At 40.1% G+C, this 12,576-nt stretch overlaps 1 protein-coding gene across 3 annotated transcripts in view; it reads left to right on the top strand.

Annotated features, from left to right (window-relative positions):
* kcnh5b (potassium voltage-gated channel, subfamily H (eag-related), member 5b) overlaps window positions 1-12,576 on the top strand; it is a 266,042-nt gene that overhangs the window by 84,647 nt on the left and 168,819 nt on the right. For 2 of the 3 annotated variants that reach the window (XM_041813394.1, XM_041813395.1), the window contains exon 6: window positions 5,155-5,547. In XM_041813394.1, coding sequence (XP_041669328.1) covers window positions 5,155-5,547 — 393 coding nt within the window. Of the gene's footprint in view, window positions 1-4,998; window positions 5,059-5,154; window positions 5,548-12,576 lie in introns of all 3 variants that reach the window. The other variant, XM_041813393.1, reaches the window with a different exon arrangement.

Genomic DNA, 12,576 nt, shown 5'->3' with positions numbered 1-12,576 from the left:
CATTGTGCCTTTTTTTTTTGTTTTAAATACTATTTTACGGTGGTGATAATCGGCTGCCTTACAAGTGAAACTTGTCCTCAGACCCTCATAATGAAGATCTTCTCCTTTCTTATTTCCAACACTGTAGTGTATTTCTGACCCAGTGTTTAGAGGAGGGTCTGTTGAAATGAGCCTTCTGGCTAAAAGAGTAATTTATGCATTGCAGATGGACTGAGCTTTTGCTAGATTACTATTCATTTGGCAGGATAAGTTGAAAAGCAAAGAAAAGAGATAAGCTCATTTCTTTAGATGTGTGACACGGGCCTTGCACAGAGAGTCTGAAATGGAAAAACACCCCACAGCAAGGCAAAATGTATCCACCACCAAAAAAATGAAAAGCTTGGTTAGAAAATAAGATTTTAAGTGTATTCCTTCCCATATGAAGTTAATTTGATGCCCTGCAGTTGCATCAAGCTCTTGTAATTTCTGCATCTGTTTCAGTACCCTGAAAAATGTAAGTAGTCCCAGTGCATGCAGGGATTTTGTCTGTCATTTAACTTCTAGATCGTGGACTTTATCAAAGAGTAGCTGGCTGCTGCCTTCTGCTATACCACAAATGCTGCTTAGCAGACTCTGTGCAAGTATTTCAGCCTGCATGAGCTTCACTGTGAATTTTCTTTTTAATGCCAAAGGCTGAAAAATATCTTTTAATTTGCTCATCAATGCGTTCAAGTTCTTCCCATGCAATCGAGTTTATAAGCCTGTGCAGCACCAGAAATGTTTTGATATAATAACCCTTGATTCATTACCATGGATGGTGTACCAACCAAATGCCTTCAAGTACATTTGTGTCATAATGTTGGTGAGTGGATGTAGCCAAAGATTACAGACTCAAGAGCAGAGAAGAGCAAAGAAATGAAACAGAATTAAAGACAGGCTCTGCTGCTGCCATGGTTAGCCAGTTGGTAGTAAAATGTATGCACAGTGCATTCAAAAGTAAAGCTGGTGTTGCCTTTGGGAGATATAACCACGCTCAGTATTATCATTATAATAACTCAGCTTTAAAACATCAGTGATAATTGCTATAACAACATGCAAATGTTATCATATATTATTGTTCTTAATCTACAACATTATAACTAATATACACAGTCATTAAGGCTGCCATATAAGCACTCCTCTCTGTTATCTTTGGGTTTCATTTTTCTATTGAACAGTAAGTGTTGTGATTACTCCCATTTATGAGTGACTATAATCATGTACTATATATCTGGCTGTGTGCTACAGCTCATCTCTGTAGCAGCTGGATACAAACAGAATATGTCATTTAGCTCTGAAACGAGTTGAGTAGTTGATGTGTGATCTCTGCAGAGGAAATCAAACCACTGTGTTGGATTTAATGTAGTCTGAGCTCTGCAGAGGAGGCCGAGCTCAGCGGGGGAGATCATCACCACACTGCAGAAATATAATGGCTGCTTTTGTGATCGCTTTTTTGGCAAAATCTCTCTCTCTCTCTCTCCCTCTTATCTGTTTTTTTTCCTTTATTTCTGCCCAAAACTTTTTCTTTCATTTTTCAAACCAAAATTTATTCATAATGCTGTTTTGTCACATTGCACTTTCTAAAGCAGCAAAGAGATGAATACAGATGAAAACTGGAGAGAAAAAAGCATCTTAGAGTCTGATTTCCTTTCCATCTCTTTGTGAACACACCTAGCAGCAGGGGGTAATTACGACTAGACTCAAAATCTTTTTGCTTACTTTTCCCATCAGAAACTTTTTCATCTGTTGAACAAATTTGTTTCATCCCTTCCTCTGACTTTTGAAAGTGTGGTAAATTAAAATCTGCGTTGTAAAAAATATAAGGAAAAAAACAAAACTTTCTCTGATGTCTGTCATTGGATCAAAAAATACAGAGGAGATAGCATAAACAGAACCTAGCTCTGTATCTAATGAATTAGCAGGCATTTATCATTGAATCTGATTGATACCTTTGGACTTCAAAGAATGGTCTGAACACTGGGCCAAAATCCTGATAGTTTGGATTGTAATGGGGCATGACTTGCACATATCCAAATAGCAGCCAAGTTATAAATATCTGAAGATTTCACACAGCTTTAATTTCATCTTAGGAAAATAATGTTTCCTTTACTTTCACAGTCTAGATGCTGTTTACCAGCTGCCATTACGAAACATAAAACGTGGAGAGATGCTAAGAAACTGGGAAACTATTAGACTTAATATCATTAAGCATCCATCCATTTTCTACACCGCTCATCCCATTGGGGCTGGAGCCCATCCCAGCTGTTGTTGGGCGAGAGGCGGGGTACACCCTGGACCAGTCATTCACAGTGCTGACTTATAGAGGCAGACAACCAGGCCAACTCACATTCACACCTACGGCAAAACTGGGGTCACCAGTTAACCTAACAAGCATGTTTTTGGTGGTGGGAGGAAGCCAAAGTACCCAGAGAGAACCCATGCATGCGCAGGGAGAACGTACAAACTCCACCCTGACCAGGAAGTGAACCAGGAACCTTCTTGCTGTGAGGCAACAGTGCTAACCCCTGTGCCACCATGCAGCTCATCGTTAAACAATGATTACTTCACTTTTCTGAGTTAAATAGGTCATTTCTATAACCTCTCAAGCTCAACCCTCATAATGTGGAACTCTATCCTACCCCTATCATGTTTCAGCCTCTATCCTACCCCTATCATGTTTCAGCCTCTATCCTACCCCTATCATGTTTCTGTGTTCTGGTCTCGTAGAGACCAGACCACCTGCTCAGTGTTCCCACCTCTGTGGCTTCCTTCTTGTTTTGACTAGAAGACTCTGCTGTCCATAAGGTGTATTTACTGAGCTGTAAACCACTGTTTTTGTTTCATAGATGTATTTCACATAATGAAGGAGAAGCAGTTACAGGTGTTGTCCCTGGTTTGACTTCGAGGAATCCCAGAATGCTATGTGAGAAGCTTGCAGCCTTAACCAGGAAGGCCAGTTTTATCAGTTTTTCTCTCTCGTTATATGAAATTCATCCATGAAACCAAAATGGTAGTTTATTGATTAGTAAGTACACTATAGAGTGGAGGTGAGTAGAGCTGAGCAATGCATCTTTACTCTTCTTCATTTGTTGTTTTGAGAGCCCCCTAGATGTGGAATACAGAAAGCAGACCTATATGACCTGGATCTGGATGGTTTCGCTGTATTGTAAGGTCCTCAATGTATTTAGTGTTCGAGGAACTAAATTATTCTGAAATCTGTACTTTGAGAAACATGGAGCCAGTGTAAAGACCTCAGGACTGGGCTGATGTGATCCACAGCATTCTGAATCAGTTGCAGTTGCCTCTGGGATTTTCTCAAATTGGGATCTGAAAAGATGCTGTTACAGTATGGGTGTATTTTTCCAGGTCCTGACCAGACATTAGTCCTTCCATTATTGATATGTTCTTAAGGCCATAGCAGGCTGGCTTTGCATTGGTTTTGATGTGGTATTCAAAGTGGACATAATATGCAAAAATCACCTTTTCAAGCTTTTCTAACAAAGGTATGGACCTCTGGCCAGTCCATAATCCTCTCAAGTACCAGAAAAATCCATTCACTCTCCCCCCTCTTTCACCACATTTCAGAAAATGTTTGCTGAAACAAGGCGTTCTCAGATTTCCCCTCATGATGTCATGTGGGGAGTTAGTTCCGCCCCTAGGTTCAGTTGGCCTTCCCTGCTTGGAGAAAGTTCTGCCCTCGTCTCCTGATCCTCAGAGCCACATCCATTAAGCCACATCCATTTCCTGAGAGGGGTGGAGTCAGGGGCGGAGTCTGACAGCTCGGTAACATTTAAAGCTGCAGAGACAAATACAGCTCGTTCTGAACAGGGCTGAAACAGAGGGGTTTTTAGACATGCAAAAATCCGGTACTGGAGTACCAATATAAACTTGTCTTAAAAGGGTAGAATATGCCCCCTTTATAATTCAGGTCTGAGTTAATTTGGTATATGCTGGTAATGCACAGGTTCCTAACTTTTTCTCTGTCTATAGATAAAAGACTTTTATGTGGATATGGGCTCTGTATTTTTCCTGTAATGTCACGTATACTTTGAGGAGCATCCTGATTGGAATGTTTTCCAAAGGCCAAGACTGTATTAAATAAAAGTTCACAGTGTGAAGCGCTGTATCCTTTGTATGGATCCATCTGTTTTTCTATGGGGGGTTGCAGTTTGGTTGGAGTCAGCCTCAGCTGTCATTGGACAGGTCACCTGTCAATCACAGTGCTGACACATGGAGGGGGACAAACTGACAGGCTCACAGTCAGACCTACAGAAAATTTTATTCCATACAGGAAAGTCCCAGACTGCTGGCATGGTCTGTGACCAGGTTGCTAACTTTCCTGACATCACCCCTCATCCATCCATTGTCTATAGCTGCTGCTTACTCTATTCGGTGTGTCAGGGGCCAGAACCAATACACTTTGGACAGGCCACCAGTCAATAGCAAACCTTCAAACTTAAACCCACGCAGTTTAAAGTAATTTGAACATACAACACAATCCAAGAATCAGACAGCAGTAGAAAAGTAAAATGAAATTGAAAAACACACAAAATTATTGTAATGGTTAAAATGTCGCAAATGACAAGTAACAGCTATGATTAACTGTATAAAAGGGCAATTATGTTTTGATATTACTCTGCTTTTATGCTAACAGGTGCATAGGAACTTAAAAACTGTAAAAGTATGTTAAAGATGCTCTTTGGATGCAGTCAAGTAAACCTATAGAAGTGTATTTTTCAGATCTATATGACCATGCTGTGAAAATAAAGGTGGTTCAATTGTTTTGGGAAGGTGCCTTTTTCACTACAAAACATTTATGAAAGTAGCATTAAGTATTGCAAAGAAAAGAATAATATAAATGGAAAAAGGGCAGATGAAGGTTCATAAGAGATGAATGTAATTCAAAAGTTGGCCGGATTGAGCCCAGTTACTCAGAGTGCTATTAAAGAATCAATCCTAATGATGGTTCTGACTTTGCAGCTAAAGTCAGCCAGGTCTGGACAGTCTGATCCTCGGCACCACAGCAATAAAGCGGCTACAGTTATGTGACATTTTAAAATAAGCACTTTTCTACTGCTGATTATTTTGATCCCCTCTTTGACAATGCTTCACTGTCTTCTTCTATCTCTTGTCCAGGTCCTGCAGCTGAATTCTGACATCCTCCCTCAGTACAAGCAGGAAGCCCCCAAAACCCCTCCCCACATAATCCTTCACTACTGCACCTTCAAGACCACATGGGACTGGGTGATCCTCATCCTCACCTTCTACACGGCCATCATGGTGCCCTACAACGTCTCCTTCAAGACCAAGCAGAACAACATTGTGTGGCTGGTGCTGGACAGCGTAGTGGACGTCATCTTCCTGGTGGACATCGTCCTCAATTTCCACACCACTTTCGTAGGGCCCGGCGGTGAGGTCATCTCAGACCCCAAACTCATCCGCATGAACTACCTAAAGACCTGGTTCGTCATCGACCTCCTATCCTGTCTGCCCTATGACATCATCAACGCCTTTGAGAACGTGGATGAGGTAAGGTTGTTTGAGTTTTTTAAAAACTCTGTATTTCCATGAGTTGGTGGCGTTATGGGCAAAATGGGCAACAAATCCCATGCAGAAGTCACAGAAAAATATCTAATTGGACATTTTCATATACCAGAGTCAGTGAGGAAGTCAAATGTTTAGCTAGTATGTTTTAGTTATGATCAGTTTTTGGTGCAAAGGGGCATATCACAGTAATATAAAACACAAATGTCCTGCACGGTTATTACAACACCGGAGGTTCTTGGCTAACACTCATCCTGGGCAAGGGTTTTGAACTGTCATACAGTGTGAGTTGAAATTTGACTACAACATTTATACAATCATATAATGTATGCTTTGCATGAAATACTTAGGAAAACTTTATTTCAAAAGAATGAACAAACCCTTAAATGTTATAACTTATTGGATTTCCACTCTAGGCCCTTACAGAGTTACATTGGGGCCTTAAATGCCCAAATTTGATGGTTTCATGGTTTTAAATTTTGCTTTTCCAGTGGGATGATTTTGTAAATTGTTCTATATGGGGAATCTAGCCTCAGTAAACAAGAACTTTGGCCTCTCTCTGGCTCTGTAAATATCTATTTTCTAATGAGTGGTCGGTTGCAGCTGACATCTTTTAAATGGGAATCATTTTGGCTGTTGACCTAACTAGGCGGTCTTCGGTTCTCCTCACCCCTCTTGAGTAAACAGCTTATATTAACCACATTTGCACCAGAGTCCTGTCACTGTATGCCTCTTTTCTGCCCACCTGTATGCAAAAACTAACAGAGCTATTAGTGATATTCTTGATTTAAATATGTTCCAGAAGAGGAGAGCCAACATGGCTGCAATTAAGGTGACAGAATTGTTGAATAAAAGATTGAAATTTGCAGGTGTAGCCTCATGATGACAAAATCTCAATTGTTCCTTTACCTGCTATTCTTATAGCCAGGATTGGTAATTTACTTGGGTAAGGGTTGGAATCCAACACTGATCGAAATGGCCAGGAGCCAATTACTCAGTTTGACCACCCGATGATTTGTCCTTCACTGAGACACCCCTTTCTACACCTAATGGGACAAACCAACCACTTACCATTAGACTTGAAAACACAGCTGTGTTATCGTTTAAATAATTGGTTTAACAGAAATGATTAAACCGAGACGGTCCCTAATTGAATTTAAGGCAGATTATAGGTCACAACGTTAGAGAATTACGCTGTGCTACGTCCAGATCACATGGATTACTGTAAGTAGTCTCAGGAGGTGATGAATCATCGTGTCATTATGTTAACTGCTTCCTGCAGTTTGCTGATTGTCCGGCTTCCAGCTGCTGGCCTCAGCTGAGTCTCAGTGGATGTTTGTGACCCCATTTTGCCTTGGCGGTTTATCTGGACCGAGAAAAAGTCAGGTGGATGAGGTTGGAATGCATGCAGGATGGGATCTGATTGGCAAGATGGCAATGAGATGGTCTGGGTCACATTTCAATCAAATTTGAGATAGATATAAATGCTTTCTGTAGAGTGAGGTCACATTTACATAAGGAGAAAAATGATCCACTGAAAATGTTGTCTTAATTGAGAAAATCTGTGTGCTCTTATAAGTCCAGTTAAACTTCAGCATGATCAGAGGCTGTTATCCTGATTAGATATACTGATTATCATGTGTTTATGTTTCTGTTTACACTAAGCATTAACAGGGATTTATACCAGTTTTGGGCACCCAATGGATAAACCTCAATGCGTACTGAAAACGGTTTGATATCAGATAGCTCCACCTGCATATAGAGGTGGTCTAGGATGCCTTCATATGGGTTGGATTGGTTGTGTAGATGCAACATATACTTGCATGCATTAAAGATCAACCTGTCAACTGACATGATCTTTTGTACTCTGCCTGTAAACATAAGTATGGCTTTATTTATGCATGCCTTACCCAGCTTGTAGTGATGCAAAATGTGGCATTTTTATGTATTCACAATGTTTGACTCATCGTAGTTATAATAACTGGAGCTTTGGCTACCCAAACAACTCTTTGTTTGATGCCATTTTACCTTTTTATGTTGTTAAAACAACATCAAAATGAAAAAAACAAAGTGGAAACTGTTCACCATAGAAGCCAAATCTTAGAGATGACACATCCTTGAATGACATGACTCAAGCCCCACAAAAATTGACTCCATCAGATGTGTGTCCCACAGCAGCAGCGGCCAGAAGCGCATGGGCGAGCTGTGGTGGAGTACTTTACACCACTGCTCTTTTCCTGTAGTGTTCTTCTAAGAGAACAGCTTTTTGTGTCCATCTTCGCTGCAGAGTCGTTGCTTTATTTGAGACAACAAAAAAATGAATTTAACGCCAGTTTTCATTTTAGGCGTAGAATAAGTGGGAGGCTTTGGCAGCTTGTAAAATTCTACTGCTTCTTTTTTTTGTTTTCTCACTTACCTGCTGAGGTGGGGAGGTGTGCCCAGTGCAGGCTCTTGGATGTGATGTCAAGCATATAGCCCAGCAGTGGCTGGTGGGCAGTTTGGCTGTCAACGCGCTGCTGTTGGTGCATGCCACAGACAGAAATTGAGGTGCAACTTGGAACACAATGCCATAGGATGCGATGCAATGGGAAATGGTGCAATTCTTCACGCTGCAATGTGACGTGATGCAATGCGACAGTGCAATGGGGCATGGTGCATGCAACATGGTGCAGTGAATTACAGTGCAGTGCAACAAGGTGCAATGCAAAAAGTTGAAATGGGACATGATGCAATGGGACACCGTGCAATGCAACAATGTGCAATGGGATGCAGTGCAGTTTGACACAACATAACACTGCAGCTCTGATATTTTTGGCTTTCCTCAAAACTTGTTAGCTTGAACTGAGTTGTCATTTTAATTTCCGCAATATCCTACGAAGTTCATTTGCTAAATAGTTTATAACCATGCTTTTTAAAAGTATGTTTATGACAAAAATGAGGGAGAAAGGCTGTTAAAGCAGTACCACTAGCCTCTTAGCTCATGGCTAATTCGCCCTCATTTATTCTTCACTGTTAGAAAGCCACAGAAATGATGAATGGGCCGTTGTTTGCATGAGAAATGGGCGAGTTCTGATGTTGGGTTTCCACTGAAGATTGATTGTCAATGTGTCATATGGATATATGCACTAAAGTGAAGTCATTTTGCATCTAAATATAGTCGAATGTTAATCCCTAATAATTCACTGTCTGAAACAACCCAAAGAGTGTTTCAGGACAAGCAACTTGTAAGAACAATTGATTTTAGAGGACAGAGGCTTGTGTATGTGCTTTGGAAGAAGGCTATTTAGGATTCAGCCTGTCTGCAGAGAAAAGACAAAAGGTAAAGAGTTTGGAGTTGTTTGCCAGTTCATTTCTGTAAAAACCAGAAGGAATTTCTCGTAAATGAAACAGAGAGGTGATAATTTGGAGTTGTGTGCAATTTGCAGGAATGCTCTGGAAGTAGCAAATGGATACAATGATGTTTTTGTCCAGACTTTAGTGTTTCTCCATTGTTTAGTTACGGCCCCAACTGTGAGTAAAACCACTGATTGGGTTGCCGTTACATTTAATACCAACAGTTAAGCTCTACTCAAGAGTACTGGTCATATCTTCTGTCTGCCAACATTTTTTCTTACACTAATGTTGGTTTGGTTTGTGACAGAACTCCACCCAAACTTCTGCAGTTTCCAGTGGCTTTAGCTGCACTTTGCTTTTTTATTAATGAAGGTTAACATGCAAACACACATAGATGCCCAACATAATAAAACTTAATCAACTGAACAACAATACATCATGATTGTCATGTTCTTATTGATGTTGCAGTCCTGTTCCAGAGCTGCTCCAGGCATTTCTGTGTGAAAGCACAGCCTTGCAAAGCTGCTAATGTGACTGTTTGTCTCGCTGGTCTGTGCGACACAACAGCAGGTTCTATTTTTAGTAAATAAGCTCATAAAGCTTTGTGATTAATTATTGATGGTGTACTGCTTTTTATTCAGGCTGGGATATTAAAAGGCAGCTAGCTTCTGAAGAGCAGAGGAATAAAACTCCAACTTTCAAGTAGTCTTTCAGTAGATGTTTCAAGGAGTTTCAGTAGCTGGAAATCAAGTATTGAATACTTTAAAAGTGAAACCACCTAAAGTCGTGATTCCATTTTTGTTGAACAGCTCTAAAACATTCTTATGACCATGATGAGGTGCCATTTATAGCTGGAATCAACTCAACTAGGATCGGCCTTGTGTAACTTGCTGCTGTCATTACACCACTAATGACAGCGTCAGCGTCACCGTGTACATGCATCAGGAGGAGACAGAGCTCAGTTCTCTGACTGCTGATGGTGATTTCAGACAGACTTAAATGCACATTTGTCACAGGAAACATGCGATTTTGGCTAAAATCCACTGGGTCACCTGACTATTGCACATCCTTGCAATATTTCTATTGTGTCTGCACAGCAGTGTTAATGTTGACAGCTACTTTTTAATTTTAGTCTCAGTCTTAGTCATTAGATGAAATGCTCTACAGGCTGTAGAGAGGCTAAGAAGATAACTAAGCATCTCTTAACACAGGAAATGAGCAGTTTCATTTAACATTGAGTAAAATAATTTTTTTCTTAGGTTACAGCTGTGATTAAGATGCTAATTCTGCTCTCCTGCTTATGCCCATTACCATCAAGCTTATGAACTAAAATACATCACAGTCCATCTTTGAGAAATTGCACACCTCCAGGAGAATAATGCAGTCATCACCACTAAATATATTTAGCTATTCAGCTTGTGGTTTTAAAGTAGATTTTGACTCCAGGGGATCTTTAATGCCACTGCTTTTTCTTCATATGCCCTTAAAGATCACATTGATTTCCACTAGTTTGGTTATCTTCAACTACTTTAACAAAAAATGACTGTCGCTGCTGGGGTTTTGAGAGTTTTTAGATCCTAACCCTGCTGTTTGATTTCTGTGAGGTTCTCTGCGAGGGATCAGACCTTGCTCTCAGTGTTTTTCACGCCCATTTACACCCGTCAGATATCGAGGAGTTCTATCAATATGGCCTGCAGTCCATTAAAGGTGATTTTCCACTTGATTTCCCTCTGAATTAATTAGACCTCAGTCTGAGTGGAAGGACCAGTCTATTGAATACAAAACAGAAAAAAAGAACAAATGCTGTCTGGTGATGCTGTACCCCTGCTTTTCTCTGTTTGAACATTTAATCTTTTCATGAGTGGGTGTAAAAGCAGACATGTGTATGTGTATGCTTTTTAACACGCTGTGGGTTTGTGTTTATGCATAGACATCCTTTATTGTGCTTGAATCAGTGTGTACAGTACATGTCTGACTGCCAAGTGGAGGCGTAATCACTCAGGCTTTTCAGTGCCAGAAATAATGATAATAATAAAAATAATAATACCAGTGTTTAAGCTGCCAGCCGCTCAATTTTCACCATCTATTAATTTTACATGCCCAAAATTAATTTCACACCTCCTTCAGAATGGCAATCCTCTTCTGAAAATACAATGCACCAAAATTTTAACAAACTTGGTCATAACACTGAAGTACAACCTCAACTCCAAAAAAGTTTGGACGCTGTGTAAAATGTAAATAAAAACTGAATGCAATGTTTAATAAATGCCACAAAACCCAGATTTTCCTCACTGAACATCAGATGTTAAAACTGAGACATTTGACCAATTTCTGAAAATATTAGCTCATTTGAATTTGACGGCAGCAACACATCTCAAAAAAAGTAGGGACAGGGCCATGTTCACCACTATGTAGCATCCCCTCTTCTTTTAACAACAGTCTGTAAACATCTGAGATGTGAGGAGACCATTTGCTAGAGTTTGGGGCGTGGAATGTTGTCCCATTCTTCTCCGATGTAGATTCTATCAGCTTTTTAGTCCTTTTCATTTATGATGTTCTCTGTTGGTGAAAGATCTGGGCTGAAGGCGGGCCAGTTCAGCACCTGGACTCTTTTACTGTTTAACTGTGTTTTGATTCAGCTGACCACAGAACAGTTTTCCATTTTGCCTCAGTTCATTTTAGGTGAGCTTTGGCCAAGAGAAGATGGTGGCGTTTCTGGATTGTGTTCACATATGGCTTCTTCTTCACATAACACAGCTTTGTGTTGCAATTTTGGCAAACTGTGTTGACAGACAATGATTTCTGGGAGTGTCACTGAGCCCATGCAGTGATGCCTGTTCTAATGCAGTGCTGCCTGAGGGGCCAAAGATCAGGAGCCTCCAACTGACCTTACCGTGTGCACAGAGATTTTTCCAGATTCTCTGAATCTTTTGATGATATTATGGACTGTAGATTTTGGGAAATTCAAAGTCTTTGCAATTTTATGTTGAGGAATGTTTTTCTGAAATTGTTCATTTTGGGACACTATTTTGCAGAGACTTATGTCTTAATTGCTCCTTTTATACCCATTCATGTTTCTGACCTGTTGCCACTTAACCTAATTAGTTGCAGCATGCTCCTCCAGCTTTTTTCCATTTGTGCCACTTACTTTTCAAGCCTTTTTTGTCTTGTCCCTACTCTTTTGAGATGTGTTGCTGCTATCAAATTCAAATGAGATAATATTTTCTTGTAATTGTAAAATTACTCAGTTTCAACATCTAATATGTTGTTTATGGTCTATTGTGAATAAGAAATTGGTTTATTAGATCTGCAAAACATTGCATTCTGTCTTGAGTTTATGTTTGATACAGTGCCCCAGCTTTTTTGGAATTGAGGTTGTAGTTGCAATACAACCAAAATCTGACAATGACCAATGGAATACCAGTTTCATGGTTTATGTTGGTAGAGTTTAATTACGTGTTAGGGGACGTTGGCCAGCATGTGGATATTATTTCCACTGGTTGTCACAAATCTCAGTTTCTGACTGTAGGATTGCACATAATTAACAACCTAAAGTTGTCAGCTAAGCTCAGGAAACTTCTGATGAAAACTGATTTCTGTGTTGTGTTGCATTTAACAGTTGTACTACTAAACCGACAAAGTAAGACGTAACACATGGCCCTTTCTGTTGAAACATTGTTT

The sequence above is a fragment of the Cheilinus undulatus genome, linkage group 18 (assembly GCF_018320785.1).
Source record: "Cheilinus undulatus linkage group 18, ASM1832078v1, whole genome shotgun sequence".
NCBI classification, from domain to species: Eukaryota; Metazoa; Chordata; class Actinopteri; order Labriformes; family Labridae; genus Cheilinus; species Cheilinus undulatus.
The sequence above is the reverse complement of the archived record's forward strand: the minus strand, read 5'-3'. Positions and strand labels throughout refer to the sequence as shown.